The sequence below is a fragment of the Choloepus didactylus genome, chromosome 16 (assembly GCF_015220235.1).
Source record: "Choloepus didactylus isolate mChoDid1 chromosome 16, mChoDid1.pri, whole genome shotgun sequence".
In the NCBI taxonomy this organism is placed as follows: Eukaryota; Metazoa; Chordata; class Mammalia; order Pilosa; family Megalonychidae; genus Choloepus; species Choloepus didactylus.
The window spans coordinates 66,326,901-66,341,432 of record NC_051322.1 but is presented as its reverse complement, the minus strand read 5'-3'; the positions used below and the strand labels follow the sequence as shown (position 1 = coordinate 66,341,432).

The 14,532-nt window shown below is 42.5% G+C and overlaps 1 protein-coding gene across 12 annotated transcripts in view; it reads left to right on the top strand.

Moving 5' to 3' along the window:
- The window catches only part of L3MBTL4 (L3MBTL histone methyl-lysine binding protein 4), a 433,696-nt gene that overhangs the window by 124,390 nt on the left and 294,774 nt on the right, over positions 1-14,532 (top strand). For 11 of the 12 annotated variants that reach the window (XR_005212158.1, XM_037805559.1, XM_037805558.1 and 8 more), the window contains one exon: positions 5,848-5,939. The exons of the other annotated variant lie outside the window; for it this stretch is intronic. Coding sequence is in view for 10 of the 11 variants with exons in the window: in XM_037805559.1 (XP_037661487.1) it covers positions 5,848-5,939 (92 nt within the window). In the remaining variant the exon portion in view is untranslated. The remainder of the gene's footprint in view (positions 1-5,847; positions 5,940-14,532) is intronic. 12 annotated transcript variants of the gene reach the window in all.

The following is a 14,532-nucleotide window of genomic DNA, read 5'->3' as shown; positions in this document are numbered from 1 at the left end:
CATGTGTAAATGAGAACTATTTTAGTTAGAGCATGAAAAGTCCTTCCTACAGTGCCATGCAGAGTTACTATAATGTGAGAGCCTGGGAAGTGCAGTCAGATGCTGGGAGCTGCTGTATCAAGAGGTATCACCTGGCAGTGATAACTTGTTAACGTTAGGAAAATGGTTATCATTTCCAGTTGGCACCTCAAAAGAAGGCTTTATTTATAACAGTGTGCTATAAAATTGTTGGTTGCTACTGACAATGTCTGTCTCACATCTTATAAGCTGATAACTGTTGAAGCTGTGTGCCGTGTGAATTTTGAAGTGAAGTTGAAATATTGGTGTGAGCAAGTGTGTTTACCTTCGATGGAATTGGAGAGGCAAGTGCTCTGAGTCACAGGCCTTAAGATTTATGGGGTTTTATCCTTATGAATGATACTTATTCATTCTCTAGCCCCCTGCCATTTTAAATTTTAATTCAGAAACCTACAAATAAATATTGTGCATTTTCCTGGAACCAGGTGTTAACTGAGTTAACTCAAGTGTGGGGTTAGTCCATCAGAGCTTTCCTCCATCCGTGCTGTCTGGACGGGGATGGATGGCAGGTTCCGTGGGCAGAGTGTGGAACAGCCAGCGTTGATAGGGCCTCCTACTAAGATGCCTTTGGAAGTAGAAAGGGGGTCATGCCAGAGAGAAACTGAAATTGAAAGAATCACAGGGCTAGATGACATCTATGGCTTGGCTTCTTCCATGTTTAAGGAGCTGGTGGTGCTGCTGTGGTTTTTTTTTTTTTAATTCATTTTTTTTTTACTTTATCAAAAAATTAAAAAAACAAACAAAAAAACATTTCAAACAAAACCAAAACAAAGGAATATGAAAAAACAAATAACCTAAAATAACTACATTGCTTCCAACATGTTCCTACCCTACCCCAAGAAAATAATCAGACTATAACCCAACAAAGGAATAAGAAAAATAAATAACCTAAAATAACTACATTTCTGCATACTTGTTCCTACCATACTGTGAGAAACAAGCACTATTCCTAAAAAGGAGTAAACGCTCACCTGATTGTGGAGAAGAAAAGAATTTATTAACGATCTTGCAGGAATGGGCGCACAACCAAAATGTGGGGGGTTGGCGCCCAGAACAATAGACCCAGCACTATTTATTCCCTACGCCTAACTCACAAGTCCCTCCCCTGTTTCTCCAGTGGCTGGATACTCCAGAGGTTGCATTCTGTTGGACAAGCCTAACTAGCCCATCCAAATTGAAAACATGCAGCCTGCTCAAATTTGAAACATTCAAAATAAGTCTCACGCAAACTTGAAACATTTGAAACAAGGAACATTTGAAACAAGTCTCCACCCCTGACTGTAATTGTTATGCCCAGGCCTCTTTCCTTTGTTCTTTAACTGCAGAGCCAGTCTGAGCTAGTTTGGTAACAAGTTATGAGGCTACTTTAGGAGCCACCACCCCCACCCCCCACCCCCCGTCTCCATCTTGCAAGGACATTGGGCAGATAAACAGGAGGACCAGCCACTGATTACAGCTTGGCTTCCTAACCTTCCACCATTCCCCTGAGCTTCCCCCACCCTGTGTGAAAGCTAAACTTAATCTAATTCTCACACATAACCCCCAGAAATTAACAAACCATAGTCGTTCCTGAGCATTCCCAGAACATTTTTACCCTCCGTAACTTCTCTCTTCTTGTTAGATTATCATTCCCCTTCACTGTTTGCTGTCTATAGCTAGGTCCCCTACATTCTACAATATAAACCAATTAATTTACATTTTTCAGTGTTCACATTAGTGGTAACATACAGTATTTCTCTTTTTGTGCCTTGCACCTTCAGCTGCTTTGATTTTGCTGTCTATGTAAGTAATAGATGTTCTGAATCTGAAAAAGGGCTTCTTGTTTCTTTACTAGCCAAATCCATCAGCCTTTGTCTTGCCTTGCTTGACAAACCTCACCACCTTAACACATGGTCTTCATTTCTTTTTTTCCTCATGGTTTTTATATGTATGTAAATAGTTACAGTTCTAATGCTAATGCACGTAGAAACAGTGCTCTATCTGTGCTTAATTAATATTTACAAAGTAACATGTGATCTTCATAACCATGATTTATCTGACCTCTATTTTTGGATATTTAGATTTTTGCCAAGTTTGTGCTGCTGTAAAGGCTGTATTTATGAACATATTCCTCATGCATTACTTTTTAGGGTAAAACATCAGAGATGGGATGAATAGATCAATGAGTATTAATGCCTTACTTTTTGACTCTGTATGCTTTGTCAACATGACTTTCAAGAGTTTTAATCAAATTTACAAAACACCATCAATGAATGAGCTTATTAATTTCACTACAAACTTAATTTTTATGGTGCTTTTAAACTTAAAAGTTACTAATATAATTGGCATTTCTGCTACATCTTTACTGTAGGAATTCACTTAAATCTAGACCATTCCAACTGTATGACCTCCATCACCTTCAATTATTTTGAACTATAAAATAGCCATTAATCGAACCTTCAATATTGTGAAGAATAAATGGAAATATACCCTCTAACACACATATGCATGCACATGCACACACACACACACCAATCACTAATTCAGTTCCTGGTGGAAAATACAGCATAATAAGTGACAAATAATATACAGTCAAATATATTTTGTGTATTAGATAATGTTTGTCAGGAGAGTAATAATTGGAAGATTTTGCTGCTGCCAGTGAAAAAATTACAGACTTTAGTGTTTACGAGCCTGTATGTATAGCTAATATTCTATAAAACGAAGGTGATGCCTGTAGTATGTCAAGAAAACTGAATAAAAACAGTCAATTCATTGCCTGGAGCAGTGCTGTCTCATAATTTTTTCCTTCTCTCCAGGAAGCTGAGAAATGAGTTGGTCAAAGCAGATATCTTTGAATTCATTTTTAAGGCTGAAAGTGCTATTCTGTCTACCTTCCTTTCCTTTAAGTCCTGCAGGATTTGTTGATGGCCATGCGTGATTATACGGTCCCTTCTCTCTGTGAGCATCCCTTCTAAATCTAAATAGGCAAACTGGTTAGTTTCCACTACTGTTAATTCGGCTATAGTAAGTCCTGTGGAAAAGAGTGAAGCAAGGTGATGCGAGACAGAGCAGGTGGTAGAATCCCCTAGAAGCAGTGGTTAGGGGAGGCCTGTTCACAGGCTCCGAGGTACAGGCCGGCTTGTTAGGACCCTGTCTCACTCACAGGCACCATACTTAATTCATTGAAAGCTGTTATTGATAGGATGTCTTCCTTTTCTGGTAAATTTTTAGAAATTCATTGCATACTTACATGATCATTAAAGGATGTCTTAGATATGATTTACTTCCAGTGAAATGACAATATGCAACAATTGGAAATACGATTAAATTGAGAAATTATTCACTGTCTTTTTAAGAACACAGCTGTTGTAGGAAATGAGGTACTTATATTTGCTTTTAGAGCCAACACTGCTGTAATGTTTTAGTAAGGCACATAATCATAATGCAGTAAAATGCTTGTGTGAAAATAGGGAAGTTGAATAATCTTGCCAGAGCCTTTTCAGTGTTTTTCAAATTGCTTTCTGTGTTTAGCAAAACAAAACATTGTGTTGTAGTAGAAAAAGGCAGCAAATCTTAAATTGCAGTAAGGGACAAACAGACTATAAGCCCGATGGAAAAACCACCCATGATTCCCCAGTATTTTTCAAACAAAGCACGAAAATCCATTCATGACAATTCTGGTAGGATTATTTGATGATTAAAATGCTTTTCAAATTCTCATACTTCGGTAAATGTACTTCTTACCACTAACTAGTGTGTTGTGACTGTTAAATGCTGACCATAATGCCCGTGCTTTGTGTGTGTCCATGCTAACTGTTAATTGATACGCTTTGTCTTTATTACCTAAGCTTAAATTACTCCCTTTTGTTGTCAAAGTGAATATCAAAGGAAAAAAGATGTCTATTGTTTATTAATTATTTTCATCTACTAGAGCAAGGTCTGGGCTATGTTTTTATGCCAGTGGACAGCATACTTCTTGGCACATTAAAAGGGGCCCATAAAATCTTTTTCTAAGTGATGAAGAGTCTATATGAATTATTCCTGTGTACTTTGATGGATTTTTGAATTTTTTATTCCATCATGTCGCTTTATTGACCTAGGAGCTTCCAAATGTTTAACTTTTACGTATATTTTACTACCTGTCATCCTTGATGCTGATGTAGTTTTGACTTTTTACCATCTGTACCTTCCTCTGGAACATTTTGAGGTAAAATAAATGTTAAAATTAATACTCATACAATACTTTTTGACCAGTCTTCTCCAAGGGTGTGTATGTTTTTAACAGTGGCCATATATATATACACACTTGTTGTAGAGAATTTTAAAAACATAGAAAGAACCAAGAAATTATATTTACTTTAATTCCACCACCCCCGAATAGCCACTGTTAATACTTTGGTGTTTCTTTCCGATTGTTTTTCTATATGTATGTGTGCTTGTGAGCATTTGCATGTGTGGACATGCATGTGCACCTATAAGGTGCTCAGTAAATATGCTGACTCAATGAATGTTTTAATATATGTATTAATTTATATTTTAAGTTTTAGGATCATACAATATATGCAGTTTTATATTCTTACTTAGTTTTTTACTTAACCCAGAAAATTTTCAAGATATTTTATTAAATATTTTTTAAAATAAATTTTGATAACTTCATAATTGTGTGTATATATATGTGTGTGTGTGTGTACCATCATTGATTTAACCTTTCTCCTATATTGGTGTTATTTTGCATCTTTGAAGCAATAACGTTGTGCTGTACATTTTTGTTGTCAACTTTGTTCAGAGCTTGACTGCTTTCATAGTGTGTGATCCTAGAGCAGAATTAGTGGGTCATAGAATGTAAACTAAAAACAATTATTAATTCTTTTGCCAGATTTTTATTTAAAAATGATATTTTTATCAAACTACAAAGAATAGATACTCATTCTAGAAAATGTAGAAAACAGGGAAAAAAAGCGCAAAGAATGTTGGGAAAAAATAATCCTGATACCTTAAGATGACTTCTTTCAAGATTTTGGTTTACATAATTTTAATCTTTTTTAATGCATTATGCATTTTATCAAAAAGGATTTTTTTTCCTAAACTGCCTTTTTTCCAGTTAAGATTATTATATCATTAACATAGCTTCTGTCTGCCATTAGACATTCTTTTCCAGTATACTCTTACTGCGTGTTTTTAAAATAGCGCATCTGTACAATGCACTTAACTACACCCTTCTTGATTGACCTTCAGTTTGTTTCTGATCTTTCATTACTATGAGGAATTATAGGATAAGACCCTTGTTTTGTGTATGGCCCTTTGGGTACAGCCACAGTGACTGCATTAAGACAAAGTCCTAAGAGGACCTTTGCTGGTTCAAAGTGTGTGAATATTTTTTAAGGCTTTGGACATAAGTTTTTGTTGCATTGTCTTCCGGCAGGTGTACCAATTCCTGTTCCCTCCAGAAGAAGATACGAAAGTGAGAGGAAGTTATAAAAATTTTAAGTAATAAAAATTTCCGTTTATAATTAACTAAATCACCTTTCCGAAAACCTGTGCCTGGTTACCCTTCTTTGGGAGGAGTGAGAGGTACCTGTTTTAAACCGGTCTTCTTGAGGGCAGGGTGTATTCATAAACCTATTCCAGAACAGGAAAAGCCAAATAGGAAATGTCCATAGAAAGTGAGAGAAAATGCTCTTGTTAGGTGCAAGGTCTTCTTATCACCAGTTGAATGAATTAGCCTGCTTCTTGGGTCGATCTTCTATTGAATTTTATTATTTTCTGCCACTGTGTGCTCTTTCCCAGCAACCCCAGTGGCCGCTCAGGACACGTGGTCTTGGGAGCAGTACCTGATAGAACAGCAGGCCGTAGCAGCGCCCGTGGAGCTGTTTTCCAAGGTGAGCCATTGAAGGTCTTATGTTTTACAAGGAAGCAACATTTGGGAAATTTAGTTGAAATGAAATGATTTGCCAGATAGGCCACCAGTTTACTGGATTTTGTAGGCTTTACTGGAAAATGACCTAACAAGATGATCAGAGCCTTCGTGTTTAAGAATGGGTTCTGGAGTGTGAATCTCAGTGCTACTACCTGCTGGCCCTGTGACCTTGGGCAAATTATTCAGCCTCTCTGGGAGGAAAGAAAATGCCGTACCCACCTCCTTGGGTTTTTGGAGGACTAAGATATACATATAAAGGGCTTAGAATACAACATGAACATAATACACCACGAAGGATGGACCTTATTTTTATTAGCCAACATTACTCAGATATGTCCATCCAGGGAGGTTAGAGGGATCTGTTTTGACATGTTGCCTGGAAGTAGTAGGTCAAGCAAGATGTTAGAGGAGATGCCGAGACCCCTAAATCATGTCGTACCTAAATGTAGATCCCCCTAGCAGCCCAGGTAGACTCATCTGGCCCAGTGGCCACTGGCGCTAGGGATTGGGAGCCACAGTGGGTCATCTCTGCCCAGGGGCGAAATCTCCTCCTGCCCTTTCTATTCTCCTTTGTCTTTGTTTCCATTATTTGAGGGGAAATTTATATGAAAAGCAGATATCTCAATTACATCATTATATTGCTTTTTAACCATTAGTGAGAAGCCAAAACTTCTTGGCTTTTCTCTTTTCATGACATCTGTTTGGTGCTACATCTAGTGTTTTTTGTTAAAGGGCCAGAAATTGTAGCCCTAGACCTGGAAATAGAAAGAGGAGAAGAGGAGTAGCAAAAAGGGTGTGAAAGGGTCACCAGCTTTCGGCACCTCATGTTTAAGAAATACTGATTATCCTTGTATTGTGTGGGTCGTGCGCGTCTCTAACAAAGCAGCTTAGAGGTCATGCCATGGAGGCGTCTAGAGCATGGTCCTCAACCCAGGCTTCATATCAGATGCTTTTGGACGGCTTTGGAAGACCTGATGTGTGGATGTTCTCAACTAAATCTGAGCCTCAGGGGAGGGGTCTGGACTCCCCCGGGCATTCTGGTGCACTGCATTGGGGTCTGCTGTGCTAGAAGACGCTAGGGCTAGGCAGGTCTTGCTTGGACATCAGGTCCCTGCTGGCCCACACTGCTGCCACCTGGCGAGACTTGGTGTGTGTTCCGCCTAAAGCGTGCAAGTTTGTTCACGTCTGGGCTCTCTTCTTCCTTATCATTTGCTCTTCCTCACAGCAGCTACTGGAATGAGCCTGCTTGCATGACAAGTCAATGTCGAATGACTTCTGGAAAACTGCTTCTTACTTCTGACTGTAGAAGGGGGTGGGCTTGATCAGGACACCCACCCCTTCTCTCTCTCCCTGCATCCCTCCCTTATCCTGGCTGCAGTGGTCACTGCGGGTTAGGAAGTGTATTAGTTAGGTTCTCTAGGGAAACAGAACCAACAGGAGATATCGATAAATACGAGATTTTATAAAAGTGTCTCACACAACTGTGGAGATGCATGACTCCAAACTCTGTAGGGTAGGCAGCGAGCTGGCAACTCCAATGAAGGTCTTGGATGAACTCCCTAGGGGAGGCTGGCTGACTGAAGAGGAAGTGAAAGTTCTTTCTCTTCTTCCTTAAAAGTCTTTAATTGACTGGATTAAATCCAGCTGATTGCATTCTCTCATTGTGGAAGACACACCCTTCATTAATATAATCAGCTACAGATACAACTGACTGATGATTTAATAAACCAGCCTTCTGGTTTATTAACCAGCCACAAATGTCCTTGCAGTAATGGTTAGGTCAGTGCTTGCTTGACCAGACACCTGTACACCATCATCTGGCCAAGTTGACACATGAACCTAACCATTACATAGGGGTAGAATGGGCTGGACCAAGAGCAAGCAGAGGCCCTTGAGGCACCAGGGCACTTGAGGGCAGGTGCAAGCCGGCTGGGGCCTAGGCTGTGAGGTCTGACTAAAAGACACAGTATTGGACTTGGATAGGGTCCAGGTATCAGGGTAGAAGGAGCCTCAAAGATATAGGAACAGTTGGCCAAGGAAGTTAGAACTCACCTGTGACAAAATTGACTGTGACCAGGAAAGTGTCTTAGGATGCGGGGCTGGGCTGTCCTCTGATCTGGATCCTGGGCAAGGACCCTCCCTTGCCTCCATCCAGGACTGAATCAGCTGTTCAGGTGTTAAGGGTGAAGTGTGGGCTCATTTCCAGAGTAAGGCAAGTTTTGGCTGATGGCAGGAAAATGTTAGGCCCTCTGTCTGGCTCCTGCACCCTCTCACCTCAGCTAGTCAATATTTAACAGTATTTCCAGAGTCTCTCCTTTAAGGCCTTTTCAGGTCCTTTGACCAGTGTGAGACACCTGTAGAATAGAGAATTTCTCCCCCAGATTTTGCTTTGTGATTGGAAGCTAACTAAAACAACCACTGAGGTGCAAACATGGGATTTCTGCTCTTGAAGTGAATCCTTGTGGCAAGATTGGGAACTGTCTGATGACAGACTGTGGGTCATGTAACTTTGCCTGTTGACTTTATGGAGGTATTGCAAAAGAAGTATTAGCAAGCATGAGCGAGAAAAAGAAAATCTTGTGGCGTGTGGAGAAAGGAATGGGTTCCTTCTGGAGGGTGTAGAGAGAGTCTGAGAGACGGTTCAGTGTCTGGTGGGTTGGAACGGTGAGCAACTCCCTGATGATTCCTTGGCCAACAACACGACTTAAAATATAGCTTTCTCCAGCTGTTGAACTTTAATATTTGTCAACGCTGTAGGTGACAGTGGAATGCTGTCTGAGAAAACAGATGCGTTTGACGTGTTGGCATATCTTTCACTTCACTCAAGTGACTCACGTCTTTAAGGCCTTGATGTGTACAACTATCATGGAAGACCTGGGCTGAAACTCTAAGGAGTTGAGGACCTGGTATCTCTAAGTCTTGCCTTCTTATTGGAATACAGGATATGCCCATTAAAAACCCAGGAGCAATGGGAGGTATGTTGTTAATTCCAGCGGCACATACAAGTAATGAATTTATATTGGCCATTGCATGCTTGAGATGAGTTGTACCTGGGCCTCCATATGAGAAGAATGAGGCCAACCAGTTACTATGTCCAATTTGTCCTGATCACTGAGAAGATGCATGTGTTCACTCTAACTTAATATCGGTATTTTAAGATGAAATAAATATGGTCTATAACTGAAAATAAGTTGTAACATCATCGAAAAGGCAGATGGTTCATATCAGTGTTTGAAGACAGAGTGTCAAAATGAACTTGACAATTTTATATTGACAGGGTGCTCTTCACTATTAAGGCTCATTTTCACTGTGCAAATGATACACCGACGTCATTTACGTCACTCAGTGGAGAGGGAACTCACAGCTTTTGACACTGAAGGGTTGAAAATAAAACTTAAAATCATTTGCATATCTTGAGTTGGATAACTTTTCAAAAGATATTAAAATATTTCTTTACTTTTAACATAATTTCCATCCTACTATGTGATATTCAGATTTTGGAAGATGCATCATATGTCATATATATATATATATATATATATATATATGTATATGATCAATTCCATCATGAAAATCAGATACATATTCTACCAAGAGAATGTAGAATGTATGCATATTTTTGAAGGAGAGTATGCCTGTTTTAATTGCACATAAGGTTTTTGCATATCTACAGGTCTATTTTAAGTTTCTTTATGTTCAAGACAAAGTGAACTGTTTCATGTTTCATAATTTATCTTACCATCTGGGGTAATGAGTTTACAAGGGTATAAACACCTTCTGTTGACACAGAAATTTTAAAAACATTTTCTCTTCATTACCGGTGAAATGTGCCTTTCTTGATTTGATTGAAATTAATTTTTTTTTCCTTTTGTTTGGAAGTTGGTTGTAGTGGGTTGAATTGTAACTTCCAGAGAGCTGTGTTCAAGTCCTAATCCCAGCCCTGACTTGGAGATAAGGTCTAAGCAGATGTAATCAAGTTAGGATGAGGTTGTTCTCAATTAGGTCAGACTCTGAGTCCAACGGCTGGTGTTTTTATAAGACAAATGAGGGGGATTTAGATGCAGAGACACAGATCTCAGAAAGAAGACGGCCTCGTGACAGTGGAGGCGGAGACTGGAGAGATGCAGCCAATTATATTCCCACGTCAGGTAGGATAAGATTGCTGAGGCCACTGCCAGGAGCTAGGAAGAGGCCAGGGAGATTTCAGAGGGAGCACAGGCCTGCTGACGACTTGATTTCAGACTTCAGGCCTCCTGTCCCCCAGACAAGATATTGCTGTTGCTTTAAGCCACCAAGTTTGTGGTAGTATATTAAAGTGGCTCTAAGAAACTAGGACATGGCGTGAAGACTTTTCTCTCCTCTTCCTCCTTCCCGGTCCCCTGGCCATCTTCCTAGAGCACTGTTTCCCCTTGTTGCCCTCCACTTAAGGCCCACAGGCTGGCCTGTCTGCAGGTGTGTGCTGACATGGAGCAGCCTTCAGGCCTGCTGGGCTGCTCCATGCCTGTGGGGCTGCTCCATACCTGCTGGGCTGCTCCACACCTGCCAGGCTGCTCCATGCCCTGCTCCTGCTTGCTGCTGCCCCCACCCCTGATGATGCAGTCTTGTCCAAGTGTGAAGGACTTTGTGCCCCTCCTTTCTCTCTAATCCCCATAGTCTGTGCCCCACCTCAAGATTCTCCTTTCCTGAAGCTTCACCAGCCCACCACTCTGATCTAGAGACAAGGACTTACTCAGCCTCACTCCCCTAGTAGGGAGTAAGAGTTGGGATGGTACAGGAGTGGCATAGAGATGGGGTGCCAGCTCCCAGTGTTACCTGGCCTTTAGCTGCACCCCGGATCTTCGCCTGCACAAGCCACAGCACTTGGGGAGCAAGTCACATCTGTAGTCTAGCAGACCTCTGACCCTAGGGAAGCAGACCTCTGACCCTAGGAGCACTGCCCGCCCCAGCTGTCTGGTCAGCTCACTTCCAGCTTTCTCTCTGGTGACTGCTGAACCCCCGTTCTGTGGCAAGACAAATTATGTGGCTTCTCCAGCATCTCAACATACTCTTTCCTTCTCTTCTGCCTCAAACGCACAGCTCCTTCTCGCCTGTGACCACTGTTGCTGAGGGTGCACTGTCCACTCCCCTGAGCACCGCTCAGCTGGGCGCGCTCCTTGCTCCCTATTCCACTGAACTACCAGCAAAACATGCATGCATTTCCCTTCACCTTTCTTACCCAAACCCACCTCCTCTGAGGTTTATGCCATCTCACTGCTACCACCCTGTTCTTCCTTAGGCTGTGGGTGGGTGTGTGTGTCTGCTCACACCCCGACCTCCAGAGCCTTCCCTTCCCTCCCCTCAGCCATATTCTCACCCCTGGTCAGCCCTTTGCCCATGTAACCATCCACCTGCCTCCCTGGCATCTGGGGGGCCTCTGCCCCAGGGCCTTTGCCTCCTTTCGGTTCAGTCCACCCACTGCCAGGACCCACCTGCATGAGTCAGAATTGAACCTTCTCTGTGGAGGTGACCTTTCAACCCACCATTGATCTCATCCACTCTTCATCCAGCTGTTTTTCTCCTTCATTCTCACAGTACTGTTTTTTCTATTAATTTAGACTCATAGTTGTTATAGTTTTCCATTTTCTCCCTCTGGATTCACTAGCCAGCCCAGGCCCGTGCCCCCTTGTCACCCTTTCCCCATCCTTGCTTGCCCAGACCCCAGCTCTGTCTTAAACGACTGAGCTGCCGAGCAGTGCTGGAGTAGAACCACAGAGACTTGCAGGCTGGCAACACTGCCCATGCCCAGCCTCTAGCCCAGCACGGTCTGCCCATCCTGGGCTGTCAGTCTGGGAGCTCCGTAGATCCCAGGAGAGCAGTTCTCCAGCCTCCTGCCTCCTGCCTCCTTCCCTCCAGGAGCCTGCTCACTCACCACGGGGATTCTTACCTCTTTCCCCGTTTTACTGGAAGAACTGTCCCACCTCCTCGCCCTCAGGTCTCATGATTAGCCCATGTTGACTTCTCTTCTGAACCTTTCCCTTTAGAATACATCTATTCATCTTTTTTAAAAAAGAATAGTATCCCTTGATTTTGCATTTTCCTCTCTAGCTCAGCTCATTCTTCCAGCCCAGCTTTTTGAAATGTTGGGCATTTCTCTTTTCTTGATTTTTTCTAAATTCCTATTTCAGTTTGCCAATGCTGCCATTATGCAAAATACCAGAAATGGATTGGCTTTTATAAAGGAGGTTTATTTGGTTACACAGTTACAGTCTTCAAGCCATAAAGTGTCCAAGGTAAGGCATCAACAATCAGGTACCTTCACTGGAGGATGGCCAATGGTGTCCAGAATACCTCTGTTAGCTGGGAAGGCACGTGGCTGGTGTCTGCTCCAAAGTTCTGGTTTCAAAATGGCTTTCTCCCAGGACATTCCTCTCTAGGCAGCAGCTCCTCTTCAAAATATCACTCTCAGTTGCCCTTGGGGCATTTGTCTTCTCTTAGCTTCTCAGGATCAAAAGACTGTTTTCAAAGGCCATCTCCAAAATGTCTCTGTAAGCTGTAGCTACTCTCTCAGCTCTTGTGCGTTCTTCAAAGTGTCCCTCTTGGCTGTAGCAAGCTCGCTCCTTCTGTCTGAGCTTATATACTGCTGCAGTAAACTAATCAAGGCCCACACTGAATGGGCAGGGCCACACCTCCATGGAAATTATCTAATCAGAGTTATCACCTACAGTTGGGTGGGTCACAGCTCCATGGAAACACTCAAAGAACTGCAATCTAATCAGCACTGATACATCTGCCCACACAAGATTGCATCAAAGATAATGGTGTTTTGGGGAACATAATACATTCAAACTGGCACACCTCCTTTTCCACCTCCCACCTCTGCTTTTACTCACAACAGTGCTGGAAACTGCTCTTGCAGCAGTGAGTTCAGGATTTCAATGCCGGACATGTTAGCACTCATTGTGTGCTCCTTCAGCCCTGAGCTCTGCCCACTCCTGGCTTCTAAGAGTTTGTGCATTCCTGGCCAGTCCTTATAGAGACATTTTGGAGATGGCCTCTTCACAGATCCCTTTTCTTCCTCTCTTAGTCATAGGGCTCTGTTCTTAGCCTGAGATCCCTGGACCACCACATCTGCTTCTTTGACTTCTGTTCTGCTGAGACACCACATGTCCCTGATCCCCCTGTGCCAGTTTGGATGCATTGTGTCCCCCAAAATGCCATGTTCTTTGATGTAATCTTGTGGGACAGACTTATAGTGTGATTAGGTTGGAATTCTTTGATTGAGTATTTCCACGGAGATGTGACTCAGTCAACTGTGGGTGAGACTTTTGATTGGATAATTTCTATGAAGGTGTTACCCCGCCCATTCAGGGTGGGTGTTAATTGGATCACTAGAGTCATATAAAGGAATTCACAGACAGAAGGACCTCAGAGCAACTGAGAGTGACATCTTGAAGAGTAGCTGTAGCTAAGAGGATGAAATGCCCCAAGAGCAACACTTTGGAGAATGCCATTTTGAAATGCAACTTGGGAGCAGGCAAACGCCAGCCACGTGGCTTCCCAGCTAACAGAGGCTTTCTGGACGCCAGTGGCCTTTCTCCAGTGAAGTTACCCTTTGTTAATGCCTTACCTTGGACACTTTATGGCCTTCAGACTGTAACTGTGTAACCAGATAAAAACCCTTTATAAAAGCCAATCCATCTCTGGTGTTTTGCAAACAACAGCATTAGCAAACCTGAACACCCACCCCCCCACCCTGCTCCCTCTCCTGTGCTGAGTGAGGGCTCCTGCCTGCTGCCCTACCAGTCTGGGGGCCTGGCCACCACACCATCCTCTTACACACAGTGCATCCTCACTCACCTCGTCTTCTCAGGCTCCCTGTGCGTTGCCAGCTGCCTGGGTTCTGGGCCCCCATGACCGGCCCTCTGTCCTGCATCACCTGGTGGGCAGCCTGTTTGCTTCCTCTCTTCTTGGCTCTGAGTGTGCCTGGCTGTCTAGTCTGCTCAAGCTTCGCCTCTTAGTCCTTCAGCTCCTCCTCTGTCTCTACCACTACTGCCATAATTTAGGAATAAGCGCTGGCTTTTTTCCCCACATAAATTGTAGCAAAAATCTAACCAGGCCTGCCCACCTTTTACCTTTCCTACACACTATTGCCAGATGCTCTTTGTAAAATGTAGTTCTGTTTTTCATTTGTATACTTAGAATCTTTGGGTCCTTCTTAGGCCGTTCTTTGTGGTTATATGCAGGTGTGTTTGTCTCTCCAGTGGTAGTGTACTCTCCTTGAAGACTGAGTGTTTTCTTTATTTTTTTTTTGTAAATCTCTTTTAGCCATATGACTCTCTGGGAGAAGTACATTTTCGAGAACCTGTTCATTGCTAGGTCTTGCTAGGCCAATCTTTCTATGTTTTGCATCTAGCTCTTCTCCCTTCCTTGTAGAAAAGGTCTCTGGGGTGTACCTCTCTGACCCTCAGTTTGCTTAATGAAAATGGGATCATACCACCTCCTCCTCGAGGATTTTTTGAAGAATTACACATGATGCTTGTGAAGTGATTAAATTCAAGCTATTCTTCATTTCCTCT